Source organism: Pelodiscus sinensis, chromosome 12 (genome assembly GCF_052426305.1).
Source record: "Pelodiscus sinensis isolate ZL-2025 chromosome 12, ASM5242630v1, whole genome shotgun sequence".
Lineage (NCBI taxonomy): Eukaryota > Metazoa > Chordata > Testudines > Trionychidae > Pelodiscus > Pelodiscus sinensis.
In genome coordinates this window covers 45,315,141-45,330,977 of record NC_143063.1, presented here as the reverse complement: position 1 = coordinate 45,330,977, position 15,837 = coordinate 45,315,141, and the positions used below count along the sequence as shown (strand labels likewise).

The 15,837-nt window shown below is 53.0% G+C and overlaps 1 protein-coding gene across 5 annotated transcripts in view; it reads left to right on the top strand.

Moving 5' to 3' along the window:
- LOC102456181 (dual specificity protein phosphatase 22-A-like) overlaps positions 1 to 15,837 on the top strand; it is a 60,441-nt gene that overhangs the window by 37,837 nt on the left and 6,767 nt on the right. For 3 of the 5 annotated variants that reach the window (XM_025178615.3, XM_006137364.5, XM_075939948.2), the window contains 2 exons: positions 10,757 to 10,831; positions 11,722 to 11,893. In XM_025178615.3, the coding sequence (XP_025034400.3) occupies positions 10,757 to 10,831; positions 11,722 to 11,893 (247 nt within the window). The remainder of the gene's footprint in view (positions 1 to 10,756; positions 10,832 to 11,721; positions 11,894 to 15,837) is intronic. The other 2 variants (XM_075939950.2, XM_075939949.2) reach the window with 1 other exon arrangement.

Genomic DNA, 15,837 nt, shown 5'->3' with positions numbered 1-15,837 from the left:
GCCAGGTGAGAAACACCTCTCCATGGCTGCGGCAGCTTCAGCAGGCAGCGGGGGGTGGGGGAGGCCAGGCAGGAGCCAGTACTGGGGGTAGCCATCTTAAATGCCGGTTCCCCCCAGCACCAGCTCCCCGGTGCTGCCTGTCCCCTCCCCCGCAGCAGGCTCTCCACAGACACAGGCTGTTCCGTGGAATGTGGGGCAGCCTCTGTTCGCGGGGAGCTTGGGCCTGCTGCGGGCAGAGGTTGCTTCGTGGCCCTCCCCCCCACGCAGCGCTGCTGTCTCTAACAGGTGGCACTAGGGAGTGGGTTCCTGGGGGAGGGGGGTTCCTCTGTAGGAGGCAGCAAGGAGGGTGCAGGCAGGTCCGTGGAGCCAGTACCCACAGGGAGCCTGCTTGAATTCCGGCTCCCCTCATGTATCAGCTCCCACTTGCCGCCCTCACCCTCCATGCTGCTGCTTCTCTGTCAGAGGCAGCAGCGCTGGAGTGGGGAGGGCAGGTGGATCCGGTTCTTGGGGGGGAGCCAGCTTTTAAGTTAGCTCCTCATGGGCACTGGCTCCCACTTTGCCCCCTCTTGCCGCCTCTGATACAGATTAACCAATAAGGATAATCTACATAATCACCATGTCATCTACATGATGACATCTCCACTTTCGCCTTGCTCCCTGACAAAGGGGGACAGTAAGCAATGTTCCTATATGAACGGGGGAAGGGGAGGCAGGGGAGAGGGAGTTTCAGCCCCCTCCACCCTCTTTAGAGGGTGCCCAGAGGGTGGGAGGCTCAGGGCTGTGGCAGTCCTGGACAAAGCAGGGGTGTGCCCTGGTGATTCTGTCTTTTTTCGCTATGGTTCTATGAGAAGCAATCTCATTCCAGGCACATCCAATTTTCCTGGTACACCCTAAACCTCTACTTTGCTTTAAATTAAGCTATGAGGAAATTGAATACCACATTTGGTGGTCTTGCCTCTTATCATGTAGGAGTTCTTGAGTAGACAGACAGACGGACAAACTCTCTCAAGTGTTTACTAGGGATGTAACCTGTGATCTAAGGACCAGTGTTCCCTGTAAGCTGTGCACTTGGACAGCTTCCCGGGAAAGATTCCGGTGCCGCTCAGCTGATTGGAAGAGCATCCACAGCCTCTCACAGCAGGCAGCATGTGTCTCTGTTGGTGGTGCACATCCACACATACCTTTATGCACAGAACAAAATTTATTTTGCACACGAATGGAGAAAAATTAGAGGGAACATTGCTAGGGACTGGATTCAGGAGACGTGTTCCTTTTCCTAGGCCCTCCCACTGGGTCTCAAGGAAAACTCCCTAAAACCTTCTGTGTTCTGGTTCACCCAGACTCTGAATGGGAATAGGAGACTCAGGGCATGTCCACACTAACTGGGAAATTGGTGCTGTGGTGATCAGTCCCTTAGGAATTGATTTAGCAGGTCTTTACTAGATGACTCTCTCATCCATTTTGGTACTCCACCTGAATGAGAAGCATGAGAGTTTCTCTCATTGACCCCCCACAGTGGAGACCCCCACGGCAATTTGACCTAAGGTACGCGGTATTCACATAGCTGGAGCTGTGTATCTTAGGTTGATATTTCCCCATAGCATAGACCTGCCCATGGCTACAAGGTGTGACAAGGAACAAAGGTAATGCTAGCATACAAAGGGTTAAATTCCTAAGCAGGCTTTGGGTTCATAGGACATTATTAAACACCAAGTAGCTGCCATTAGCTGTTTTTCCCCATTCGCTACACTTCCATCGGTGCTATAATAAAATGCAAAGTCTTATCAACTAATAAGATGATAATCCTCGCACTGCAGATTATATAACGATTGTCAGTGGGTCAACTGAATTACAGAGAATTGGGCTTTTTTCTCCTCTTTCCCTGAAGCATAAAGAATTGGCCAATTTGAGTTGATGTGATTACGGAGCAGATGAGAACAGAGTTAAATTCTTTTATGAAAGGTAATATTAAAAAATGTACATGGTACACAGCTTAAAGAAAATGAGATTCTGTACATCTGGAAGTAATGCCTGGATTATATACAGGTGAAAGCATCATACGATGCATATAGTGTACAATCAGCAATGATTCTAATTTTGGTGCATATGTTTAACAATACAACTTAGATATTTGAATAGACTATTCAAGTAGTCATCACCTAGGGAAAGTTCTATGGAGAGTTGGTTGTGGGAAGCCAATGTATCCATGAGTGGAGTTTGTCCCGCAGTAAGTCAGAATCATACATGATTCGTGCACCCAAATTTTAATTGCTAAATGTGGTGCTACCTCGTGCTGTCATCCTTCTGAGAGGCCCTCCCTGCACCTCCTACCTCACAGGCACCAGTCACTTATGGTCAGAATTTAGAGTAGGTTTGTCCACTGGAAAACACCACCTATGTTCCCAAAAGTAGAGTCCTTGAGTAAGGAGGGGACTAGAAATCTGCATGGGGATAAGCTTTTGAGCCAAGCCCAGGGGAATTCAAGCTCACTTTTAGCCAGCCTGCCTCTCAGGCCAGAGAAAGAAGGCAAATGTGCTAAAGACCTAGCTACCTTTGCTATATATGCACAACAAGCCTGAGACTAGTTGCCAAAACTGCTTAGAAATCACAGAAATCTGGCTTGTGTGAGCTGAATGTTGGCTACTTTTAGCTTGCGGCTTGTTGCTTGTTTAGGCTTCTTGCTACAGTAATTCCTCATTTCACACTATAGAGATGTTTCAGAAAATGATCGTGTTAAGTGAAAACGTGTTCTGCGGGGTCAATTTTCCCATTGAAAATAATGGAAAAGGTGGAGGTTGCGTTTCAAGCGGTGGTGTCTGTTGGGACCGGGACATAAGGTTGGGGGAGAAAGGGGACTGGGTTACAGCAGGGAGGGGAGGTGTTTGGCTCTGGGGAAGTGAAGGGGAGGAGAGGAGAGGGGAGGGGGATTGGGTTGGGAGTATGCCCTTGTGACAGGTCTGCCGGGACCTGCACTGCGTGTGGCGAGGGAAGTTTCCAGGGAATGGCACGGTGAGCGGCAAACCCTCCACCGCCTTGCAGGGAGGCAGGGGAAGCCCCGTGCAGCCACCGGCACGGGCCAGCTGGGGAAACCCAGCTGCCGGCCTGCAAGCGGGGATGGAGGAGAGGGGGTAAAGCATCTGGTGAGAGGGAGTCAGTGGGGAACAGCGCAGCAAGCGGCGAATCCTCCGCCGTTTTGCAGGGAGGTGGGGGAAGCCCCGTGCAGCTGCTGGCAAAAGGGCCAGCTGGGGAAATCGTGTTATTCCAGGGACGGTTGTGTAATTCAAAAAACGTTCCCTAAAAAAAAATCGTGCTATCGCCAAAACGTGTTAAGCGGGCACGTGTTAAATGAGGAATTACTGTACTTTTGTTTGATCAGCTCCTGGCAAGCAGGGGCAAGCGGGAACGGGAGGGCAAACTGAGTCAGAGGGGGCATGCAGGAGAAAGTTCAGGGGTGCACTACAGTCCCAGGACCCACACTGCACGCCAGAGGGACATTGTCACATCAGAGTTTTGCAATTCTGTCAGGGACTGGCTTGTTTTGAAATGGGATTAGCTTGGGTTTTAGCTTATTGTGAAAGCCAGGTGCTTATTTACAGCATGTGAAAGTTGGCAATCTCCAGATTAGGGCCTTGAGCTGTTCCCACCCACCCTCCTCTCCCTACACTGCCCTCCTGTTCCATAGGACTTCCCGTCAAGGGAGCGCTCAGTCTTTATCTTCAAAGTGCTGCATGGCCTCAGCCCAGACCCTCTAATGCTCCAGGACAAAGACCATGGGCTGACAAGGTCAACGGTGATGTCGGACACAGAGGAGCTCTCAGCAGTAAGGGCAGTGTCTGATGGGTGGGAGACAGAGCTGACTCTGGGAGTGGTCCAAGGCTGGAATGAGCGTCCCCCAGGAAGGAAGGTCCATCCCAAAACTCACCACTCTCCACTTCACATGCAGCCTTCCCTAACACATAGCAGCAGATGTATTTATATTACCCCCCCCTCGCCAATGAAACAAGAGACTCCACAGAGCAAACAGCATGTGACAGATGTGTAGACACATTGTGGTGGGGTGGGCAATAACACGGCGGCAGTTGGCCAGGGTTAGCCGCTGCTATCTTTACCTGCAAAGCCGCAGGTAATGGTGATCACAGATCCCAATGGGGATGGATCGCTGTTCCCGGCCAATGGGAGCAGCAGGAAGTTGCGTGGACTGGGACACCACTTCCTGCAGCTCCCATGGGCTGGAAACAGCGATCCGCAGCCAATGGGAGCTTCAATCACCAGTACCTGCAGCCGTGCAGGTAAATATAGTGGTGGGGCCCACCAGGAGCTAATCCTGGTGGACCAGATCTGGCCCGTGGTCCGGTATCTGCCCAGCCCTGCACTATGGGGAGACACTCAGGTACTGTGGTAATATGAGTGTGCTGGTCCGTATATATGTGTGTGCGTATGTGTGTGTGTGCGTGCGTGTGTGCACAAATGCACCCCCTCCCCCATGATCCCTCAAGGCTCCAACTCCAGCCGGGCTGGGGAAGACTGGGGCAGCACGTTGCTCCAGCCCTCTTCCTTGTGTGCTGTCCAGCCAGGCGAAGGCTGGGACCGATTCGCCCCCCTTCCCCAGGAGCAAGGCCCAGCCCCACCCCTGGCCTCGCTCCAGGGAGAGTGGGGAGAGAGGGAGAAAGCAATCAGCCTCACCCTTCCCCGGGGCCAGCGGAGGGTGTTTTATTGCTGTGTACGTTCCCCAAATGACAGCGACTGGATTCACAGCCAGCCCCTGGGAGCACATGGACAGGAGCTCAGACCTCGTCCCTGCTCAGGTGCACCATGTGCCTTCCCGCTCTGCACTCCCCCAGTTGCTGACCCCAGAGAGTCAGGATGGGGGAAGCCCCCCCTAACCTCCAGGCTCAGGTAGCTCTGTTCTCCCGCCTCCCTGTCATTCACTCATTGACACCGCTTGTCAGGGGATTAACAGCACTGCATTGTTCTGGGTGATGAGCTACTTTGCATATTTAAAGAGACAGGACCAGACCCAGGTTGCCGGGAATGGGGTGGGGGTCACAGCCTTGGATTTACCCTTGCAGCAAAAGCAAAGTCACAATACGATGCAATTTGTCCACTGCCTGCTCTGCTGGCCCTGTCTATATTGGGGGCTCGCAGCTGCCCAGGCCTGGCCATGGGGAGCCCCCAGCAGGGCGGGTGGAGCTTTGGGTAGGACTTCCTCCCCATATGGGTGGACAAACACTGGCAGTCCCATGCTAGTGTGCCCAAAACAGCAGGATGGCACATGTGGGCATTCCCTGTCTGTGCTGGAGGGAGGGGGGTATTCCCTGCCTTGTCAAAAGGTCACCCCCTTACCTGTGGGGATTTCAGGGACCTGCCCTTTTCCCCAGCAAAGTGCAATCATGTCCACCTAAGGATTGCAAAGTAAAGGACAAGGAGGAGAGCTGTCACTACCCCTGCTGTAAAGAGGGGGAAACTGAGGCACACAGCGGCTAACAGCCTTGCTCCCAATGCGAGTGCTGCAGCCTGCCAACTGGGCCCACAGAGAGCCACTGAAGACCATGGCAACAAGACAGCGCCTGAGTTAGGAGCAGGCCCAGGAACCCCAACTCCTACTCCGCTACTCTAACCACTAGACACACGCTGCCGGACAGAGGGGATAAGGGCCAGGGTCCTGCTCACTCCCCAGCAAGGGAAATGCAACCAAAGGCCAGGGCTTTGCTTTGCCAACACAGGGGTCATTAGCCAGCACTGCCCCGCACGGCACAGCCTGGCCGCCTGCTGCTAGTTCCAGCCCCCTGGTTCTATGTCCTGTTCTCAGAAGCTGGACAACAGCAGCTCTGTGCCTGAAGCGTCCGTCCCTCCCTTGGGGCAGGGGGGCTGTCTCCAGCGGGGACATTAATGCTCCATTTGCACCTGGGCCTCCTGGGACTGCAGCTCTCCATGGGTAATGCGGAAACAGGACGGAACCATGTCCTTCACTCCCCACCTTTAGGGACACCTTTGGCCAGAGCAGGGTGGAGGTTGTGCTAGGACGGCCAGGCCTTATTCCTAGCCCTGCCAGTCTCTTTCCAGCTCTGCCACTGACTTTCCTGGTGGCCTTGGGCACACCCCACAGCCCGAGTGGCTCAGCTGTCCCAGCTCCAAGATGGGGACCATGGTCCTACCCTGCGCCCCCAGGCCTGAGCTAGCTCAGTGCTGCCTTAGAAACTGGCCTGAACTAAAAGCCAAGCTTGTAACAACCCCCAGCCTGGCAGATGCTTATTTCTGGCCACTATGTGGGCTGCTTTCTCGTCAAGGCCCCACGCCAAGACTGATGAGTGGCCAGAGATCCCGAGTGCCCCCACCAAAGAAATGAGAGGTGGAAGCCGGTTTAACCTCACATGCTTCCAGGAGGGGGGCTTTGGTTGTGGATCGTGTGGCATTCAAACGAGCGACTCCCACTTGTGTAACGAATGCCCCGGGTCTCTGCCCAGCTGCCTGGGAAGCCAACAATGACACAAATATGTGGCTTCAGCCCCCTCCTGCCTTGCAGGGAGCGTGAGCCGGCGGCAGCACTACTTGGGCACAACCCGGCTCCACAATTCGCCTCTTTGGGTCACACTAGTGTTTGTGCGATTGGGGTTCGGGGACCCCCCCCCAGGCCTGTACACGGTGAGTGTGTGCGAAGGGCGCAAACACACCCCTCATGGTTCCCTAAGTAAGCATGATCCAGCTGGCCAGGGCTGATGGCCCCCCTGCCCAGGAATGAGGCCGGGGGCAGGGCCCTCAGCCAGCTGGAGCATGGGGGCGGAAGACTTGGGTAATGTGCCACTCCTGCCTTGCCCCGGCTGGGAGAGCATGCTCACTTGCAGGACCATGGAGGGAGGTGTTCGCAGCCTTGCAGCCCACATTTACAGAAAAATCACCCCTCCCCCGAAATTCCTGCATACGGGCCGGTTTTCCTGGTATAAACCCCTGTACAGGGCAGCAGTCTGCCTCTCCATGTCGGCCCACGAAAGCCTTGGCTGCCTTTTAAATACTGTTGTTGGCTGGTTTCTTAGAAGGGGTCCGAACTGCTGTTCCAGGAGATGGGCGGCCTCCCCTCTTAGCAGAGACAGAAAAGAGTTCTCTGAGCCCCTAGCCGTGGTTAGAACCCAGCTGTCTGGCCACCCACTCTGGTGCTCACCCATCGCAAGCTCCCCAGAACCCGTGCAGAATGAGCTGGACGGTCTCCCGAGAAAAGCCACAGGGTTACTGAGGAATGGCTCCGCTGCGGTTTTGTACAATCCATCTAATCTTGTCCTGACTTCTGTGAAATCAGGAAGGCCGTGGGAGAACATCCACGCCCTGCTCATGAGAAGACGGAGGAAGTCAGGGTGGTGTCTGAGAACACATGTGGGGGAGGAGGCAGGGAGAGAAGGAAGGAGAGATGAGGGTAACCGTGTTCCCATGCTAACAATAGCCCTTATCTCTGCTCCAGGGAGAGGGGCTGAATTTATTTAATAAATCACCCATTCACTGGGAGAATGACAAAGGATGCATTCTGCTGCCGCACACTCAAAGGGTTAATGTCTCCTTAGCCGGGACTGGTGTCATACCAGACTGGCTGGTTGCCAGATCTCGGCTTGCTTTGTTTTTCTTAGATCTTTTGTTAATGGTTCACATAAGGCCAGGGGCTCTGCAGAACCTGGAAGGGCTGAGATGGTAGGGCAGGGAGAACAGATCGGCTTCTGCTCTCTGGCACATGCTGGCAGAAACAGCAAGGAACTCCACTGATATCCGTAGAGTTACTCCAGGCATAATGGAAGGCAGAATCTGGCCCAGTCTATTTATGTAGAGGGCCAGAATCTTCTGGGATCTCTCCTGCATCTTCCCCTGGCTCATCTTTGTGGCTCCCAAGAAAGCCACCTGGATGCCTTTCCAGAATCCTTCCGTGTCACCCAGAGGTGGCTCCCGCCTGCAGAGTTGCACCTACCAACACAAGATCTGAATGTATCCCAAAGAATTGGGCAGGGAAAGCGAGAGGTAGGGAAATGAACAGCTAACTGGACCCTGAATGGAGAACAGAGTCTCATGAGAGCAATGATGAGAGGCAGCTGCACATCTGCTATCTCTGGCCTGGCCTTCCTGGCAGCTTCTCTGCTGACTTACCATCACCCCTCAATTATCTTGCCCTTTTGGATGGAAAATTCCGGCTTTCCCCCTTTTTTTTAGTGTGGAAAAATGTCCTCAGAATTCAGCCTCACTTCTTTGGCTGAGCCGCAGAATTTGGGCCAGTGAGTTACAAGGGAATATAAGAACATAAAAACGGCCGTACTGGGTCAGACCAAAAGTCCATCTAGCCCAGTATCCTGTCTGCCGACAGTGGCCAGCACCAGATGCCCCAGAGAGGGTGGACCGAAGACAATGATCAAGTGATTTGTCTCCTGCCATCCCTCTCCAGCCTCTGACAAACAGAGGCCAGGGACACCATTTCTATCCCCTGGCTAATAGCCTTTTATGGACCTAACCTCCATGAAATTATCTAGCTTCTCTTTAAACTCTGTTATAGTCCTAGCCTTCACAGCCTCCTCTGGCAACATTTCCGGCAAACACTGCTTTAGAAGAACAAACACAAAGACTGGTGCTCTGCTGATATCCTGGAAATGCTTTTTGTCTTGGATGAGATTGAACAGAGCAGCGTTTGTATTGGCCCCTGCATATGATGATGCCGGGCCTGGGGGGATGTTTGTGATCTGAAGCAACGTTACACCTCACCTTTAAATCTTGTAACTTGTCACTGGCTTGCATGGAGCTGTTGTTATCCTTTGTGTGGTGGTAATGCCTATCGACGCCAACTGAGATCCAGGCCACATTGTGCTGAATTCTGGAAGGAACGGTTCCTGCCCCAGGGGGCTCACAATTGAAATAGACAAGAGGTGGGAGCCAGGAACTGTGATTATCTCCATTGTACAATCAGAGAAATGTCACACAGGAAGGGACCCTGAGACGTTGTCACATCCAGTCCCCTGCACTACACCATCCCTGACAGAGGGTTTGTCCAGCCTATTCTCAAAAGCCTCTTATATTGGGGCTTCCACTGTCTCCCTTGGAAAACGCTTCCAGAGCCTAACGACTCTGATCGTTAGAAAACTGTGTCTAATAGCTTACCTCAATTTTGCTTGCTGTAGGTTAATTCCATTACAAGTTGAACCTCTCTCGTCCGGCACTCTTTAGTCTGGCAACATCCGTGGTCCAGCATGCTTTTTGTTAGCCGGATGCTCACTTAGCACAGACGTGGCTAAGTTTCCTGCGGTCCCAAAAAGTTTGTTTACAGCCACCAGTCCTGGCTAGTGTTTTGTGCTGTGATTTAGCTCTAATTTACCCCTAAAATGTCATCTAAGCACCCAGTAAGCCGTGGAAGTGTTGGCAATGCTGCTAGACAAGATCAACCTCCTGTGGTTCGGTAAATTCTCTGGTTTGGTACCAGTCAGGTCCAGAGGGTGCTGGCCTAGAGAGGTTCAATCTATACTTCTTTGCCTATCTTCAGTGAACAGGAAGGCTACGTCTAGACTGGCCCCTATTACGAAATAGCCATGCTAATTTCCAACTTTGGAATAGGGAAATCCGCAGGGGATTTCAAGTAGGAATAAGAGATCCTCCGGAAAAGGGCTTTATTCCGGAGGATCGCGTCAGTCTAGACGCTTTTTTCCGCCTTTTCCCCAAGCCGGAAAAAAAGCGGCGGACATGCTTATTTAAATCCTGCGGGGGATATTTAAATCCCCCACGGATTTCCCTATTCCAAAGTTGGAAATTAGCATGGCTATTTCGTAATAGGGGCTAGTCTAGACGTAGCCGAAGAGCTACTGATCCCTGTCCTCTTTATAACCTATTTATTTAGGGGTCTGCACATCCCAAACGCATAACTCCAGTCATCTGTAGAAGTGGGCTGTGCCCACGAAAGCTCATGATACCATCGACATGTTTTGTTAGTCTATAAAGTGCTACCAGACCATTAGTTGTTTTTTAAGTTTATCCTGTTACAGACTAATTCGGCTACCCCGTGAAGCTCTTTATAACAGTCCTTAACAGCTTTGAAGACTTTTTCTCAGATCCTGTCTCAGTCTTCTTTTCTCAAGGCTAAACATGCCCAGTTTTTTTACTATTCCTCGGAATAAGAAAACCTTGCTCTTATGTAGAACCTGTCAGCACATCTCAAAGCGCTTCACAGAGGAGATCTGGGTCGTTATCTCTCTTTTACAGATGAGGAAACGGGGCACAGAGCGATGATGTGATGTGCCCAAGGTCACTCAGGAAGTCAGGGGCAGAGTTAGGGAATGAGCCCCAAGCTAATGCCTCATCACCAAACTCATGCTTCCTTAGAGTGTGGACCAGTGTAATGAGTAGGGGATTGGCAGCTAGAAAGTCCTGGGTTCTACACCTGAAGTGGGGGGGGGGGGGATGCAAATCAATGGAGAAGGGGGTTAATTTGACACTTCTCTCTCCCAGGGTGGTGGGGAGTTTCCAGTTAAGGGCTGTGCTCTGCTTTGCGGGCCTCTCCGGATGCAATCTTTGTATGACTGCTGGCAGCAGTGCTCACTTGGACCCGGTGCTAGTTCCTGCTTAAAAACAATCTGTAAAACCAGCCTCTTCCTGCAGCAGCATGTGATGCAGCAGCTCTCTTTGTGACCTCTCTCTGTAGGCAGGAGCTCAGCCTCTTGTCCAGAGAGTCAGGAGGGTGCACTGGAACCCGTCTCAGTAACATGGGCAGCCTCTGCTTAATCTCGCTGTTTGCTTTCTCTCTTAGGATCCAGCATTTTAAGGAGAGCATCAGGTTCATTCATGAATGCCGGCTGCACGGGGGAGGCTGCCTCATTCATTGGTCAGTGTGGATGTCAATTGCCACAGGGGTTTATATTCCCTGTGGTTTTCATTGTTACCAGTAGCTCTGTTAATACTGCTATAGCATCCAAAGGCCCTGGTGACAGCAGCGTCCCATTATGAGGCTGCTGCACAGACACAGCGAGTGACATGTCCTACCTTGATGAGGACATGGGTCCCTTAGTGCCGGGTGCTGCATACACCTCCTGGGAATGACATGAGACCAGCAGCACAGGCACAGAGGGAGTGACAGACCCGGTCCCAACGGAGACCAGGTTCCCACTGTGCCGGGAGCTGCACGCAGCCAGCGAGACAGGCCCTGCCTTGAAGCGCTTGTGGTCTAAAGAGGCAAGAGAGATTAGTGGTGGGGGAAAGAGAGGCCTAGAAATGGGAGGCATCTTGCCCAAGGGCCCCCAGCAGATCAGCAGTAGAGCTGGGAACAGAATCGATCTCTCTTGTGCGGCAGTGGAAGTAACTTAAAATTTCTTACCGGCGCCATCCTATTGCAACCTGGGTCCCTGCCGGCTCTTTAAATAGCTCCCTGCTGGCTTTGTCGGCAGCTCAGCCAGCTCCTGCTGGAGCTGTGCACCCACTTCCTTTCTCCTCTGCTTGAGCCTCAGTGCAGTTTCCTATCTACCGGATTCACAATGTTAGGAAAAGGCTTCTTGAAAGAGGCCCCTCTGAACCAAGGGATTGGCTTTCCACACCTGCTTGTGTCCTGTACTGGGTGTTGGTGCAGGGCTAACCGATGCACTCCCGGCAGGAGGTACTTCTAGCCAGGCGGCTGAATTGGGGGTGCCTCTCTAGCGTGCATGCATGGGGCTTTCCCACCTCCTGTGTGCACCCTGTCACTGTGCGCTCTTCTTGTTTTCAACCCTCCTGTTACGACAGCCTGGCTGGTGTTTCCCGCAGCACCACGGTCCTGGTGGCTTACCTAATGACGGTGACCGACCTCAGCTGGGAGGAGTGTCTGGCTGCCACCAAGGTCGTCCGTTCCTATGTCAGTCCCAACTTTGGCTTCCAGCAGCAGCTGCAGGAATACGAGAGGACTCTGCTCAAGGAGGTACATGCTTCCCTCTCCTTGCTCATGGGTTTGTGTTTCCCCAGGAGACAAAACAATCTTAGGCCATGACACTCAGTTGTTCCCATTTTACGGGTGTGATGCAGTGTTGGGGCAGGATGTGATGACCGCACATGCATGATGTGCATGCATAGGAAGTTGCAACATCATTGTGCCTCCGTATCCAAAATAAATCAAGAATCGTGGAGGCCAAATCTTCTGAGGGTTCCCTGTTAGCAAAATTCACAGGTGCATCTGTTTGGCATGCATAAAATACATAACTGATCATGCAGACACCAAGTGCTGGTACAAGTTGGGGGCGGGGGTAGGGATGGGCCTGCTACTTGTTACTTGGGGGTTTTGTTGTTTTTATGCATGCAAAAAAAAAGTGCCTACACATTTTGTGGGTGCATTTGTGGGTGATAAATTTGGTACCATCATAATCCGAAGAGCTCTGTGAGATCGGCTGGTGAAAAAGAGACCCTGCTGGGTATTCCAGGATGGTTAGTGCGTGTCCCTGTGGAGAGCCACAAATTGCAGGTGGGGGCTACAGCATCAGAACCCCCGAACTAGGCGAGCGGAGAGGGGGGAGATAAATCCAAGTCAGGATTGTGATGCTTTGGGAGTTTGAACAGCGCATGATCTAAGCAGGGCTTCATTTAACAGCAAGTCTCCCATGTTCAGCAGCACCGAACAGACACTGACACATATGAATTAAGAAATTCATCTTGTAGCAGGAGCGTTTTACCCCCATAGGAGACAGGGCAGGACAGGGCAGGTAATCAACATTACCCCTCCTTGGGCACCTGGTAGGGCTGGCAGGCCAGCCAGTGCACGGCACACCTCTTGGGATGTTTAATAAATGTCACTTCCAAGCATTCTCCCCCAGAGCCATGCTGCCTGCCTCTCGCCCAGACAAGCAAAACGCCTCCGGTTAGTATTACCAAGAGCCTTGCGCACCGGCCTTTAGTTTTATGACAGGTTGTAGCCAATCTGTTCCATTCCCGGCCCCAGGATCTCTGATTAAGGGGACTTTTTTTCTCTCATCCAAAGGGGATAGCTTGTGACACAGCTCAGAAAGTCGACAGCTTCCCACTGAGGCTGGGCTTGTGTGGACTGGTGCCCTTGTTACTTCCTTTCTGGGCCCATTGTTTTTATGGCTGTGGTCAGGCCCTTCTGAGCAAACTCGGCCTGGGGTGGGCTGGGGTGTCACATGGTAAAGCAGCCGCCTGACAGTCACCAGCCTGTAGGCACTTCTCCAGAAACAAGTCAAATGAATTACAAAATAGGCTGCACCCTGGAGATTCCCTCTGGGGCTTCCCCCCCATGAACGGAGCTTGCCTGGCCATGGGACACTCTGTGCAGTTGGATGGAGGCCTCGCAGAGGATGCTGCTGCGAGACAGGTGCCGCTGAACCAAATCCCCGGTGTTCATATATCATGGGTCAGCGCCACCCCCAAACTCAGGAGAGAAAAATCGTAATTCGTGTTGCATTTGTCTGTGGCTTCTCGAGTCCTTCAGCCACACGTGGGGAGGCGCTAGAACCGACGTGAAGGGGTTTCCATTCTACATGGGCTTACAGTTTGGTTCAGTGGCTCTCAGCACCCCCATTATACACATTGCTCCGGCCTTCTCCACCCCAGCTCAGGTCACATTTTTCAAGCTATTCTCCACAGACAGAAAAGCTAGACACAAGAACGGCCAAACTGGGTCAAACCAAAGGTCCATCTAGCCCAGTATCCTGTCTACCAACAGTGGCCAATGCCCAGTGCCCCAGAGGGAGTGAACAGAACCCTGTTAAAGTCCTCACCTTCACAACCTCCTTTGGCAAGGAGTTCCACAGGTTGCATGCTGCACGAAGAAAAACTTCCTTTGGTTTGTGTTTAATCTGCTACCTGCTCTGAATTTTAAAAGAGACTGCTGAGAGGCTCACTCCCTCACGTGATGCCAGCAGTTGGGCCTTCTCTGCCGGAGCCCGTGCTATTATGGCAGCTAGCTAGGTACATGAGTGTGCTATCCATGCTGCAGTCACACCTGGGTTTTGCGGTGTAGACATACCCTGTGTCCAATGTCCCACCCACTGCACCACACCAGCTGTCATCCTAGAGGCCCCTTTGCCTTTGACACCTGCTGCCTTACTCTCTAACTGCAGTAACATGAGTGGCCTGTCCCCGGGCAGGTGCTGGTGTCGATCTGTGCACCAGGGTGCACAGGGAGACTTTGTAAACCGATGGATTTCCCCTCGTGATACAGCTGAGCTCCCACTGGCCCAGGGAGCCTCAGACCCCTGGCAGATGCACCCCTCCCACTGTCCAGGGGGCATACCCAGTTCAGATAAATTTGGAGATAAATTTGGTCCTGAAGTGGGGGCCAGCTGTGAGGTGTGAGGGGCAGTCTGGCTCATGCTGGAGGAATTGCCCCTTATAACCAAGCACGTGGCAGCAGATACAACTGTCAATCAGGCTGGCTCTTGCTTTTCCCTGTTGGGATGTCAGAGGCAGTTCACGGTCTGGGTGTCATAGGGGCAGTGAGTGGAAACGTGGGCTGATGCAGGATGCGGAGGATTGCTCCCACCAGGAGCAATGACTGGAAACATACTCCTGGGAGATGAGCCACAGTGACCGACTACGACAGGCCTGGGCAAAATCCGGCCAAATCCAGCCCACGGAGGCAGCAGAGCGCCCCAGTCCCCTGCCCTAGGGGGACACAACCGCCTGCCTCATCCCAGCTGCCTCCCAGACTCCTGCACCCCAGTCCCTTACCCCAAGCTCCCTTCTGCACCCCACCCCTATTCCAGACCCCGCACCTCCTCCATTCATATCATGGAAGAGTGCGGCCCTCGACCGCTTTCCAAAATCTTGGAGTGGCCCCCAACAAAAATCATTGCCCACCCCTGGACCAGGAACATGCTGCTGTCACATGCACAAGATCAGGTGGCAAAACCAGATGCAGCAGCACCGACCTGCTCTGTAGACTCAGGCCCTGGCCCGGGCAGTACTGATCACCTCCATCTCCGTCCAGTCCTAGCTAACGGGACCTAGAGGTGCTCAGCCTCTCACAAGATTTGGGCCTCAAAGGGTTAACCTGGACATTGTTTCAGAGCTCAGTTTAAGGCAGGGCTGGCCTCTGGCAAGTGGATTTCTTTCCAGGAGCTTCCTCTTGGCAGGAAGCAGCTGTGCTGTCTGTGAATGCAGGTCTCCTTGCAATGCATTGTCCTAGCCATCCGCCGGTGATGCAGCGACCTGTTGGGTTAGTGACCGGTGTAGATGGCTGCTGCCAGATGAGCCATGTGCGGCGTGTACTCCCGGTGAGCTAGCTGCATACGAGACTCTGTCCAAGAGCTAGTTTCGCCAGGACCCATGGAAAAGCTTGTGTCTAGGGCATCGGGCCCGACTGTGGTCTGACAGTGGACTAGATCAGGAGTAACTGGGTTGCAGGCAGCGGGCAGTCACTCTGTTCCACCAGTGCAAAGAGGAAAATGCCACCCGTATGATTCTAGGGTTGGGAATAGGCAGGTAGGATATCCTGCTCGGCCACATTTCGGGACGTCCGTTCTTATCAGTTGTTTTCTAGCAAGGAAATGCAGCCTTGCTTTCTGGCCTGCGACCAATAGAGTGACACCTCCACCCTTTGCAGAACGGGGACTGTTTTCCTGCGTCAAGGCAATGGGTGCACACGCTACGCCGCGGGTTCTGCAGCCTGCAGAGCGATCAGAGCCAGGATTGCAGAAATCCCCACTAGAAAGCCCCTGGATTTCAGTGGAAGCCACCCCCCGCTCAAGAGCTTGTGCTGTCAGGGATGGCTCAGCATGTGGACACCCTTCGTTGCTCCTGAGAGCAGAGGGGAAGCCTAGCAAGGGATCCCCTCGGTCACTGCTAGACAAAAGCATCATTGGAGCCGCTCTCAAAGGTGTCTTTATTGTCCCCCACTGGAGCCCAAGACCCAGC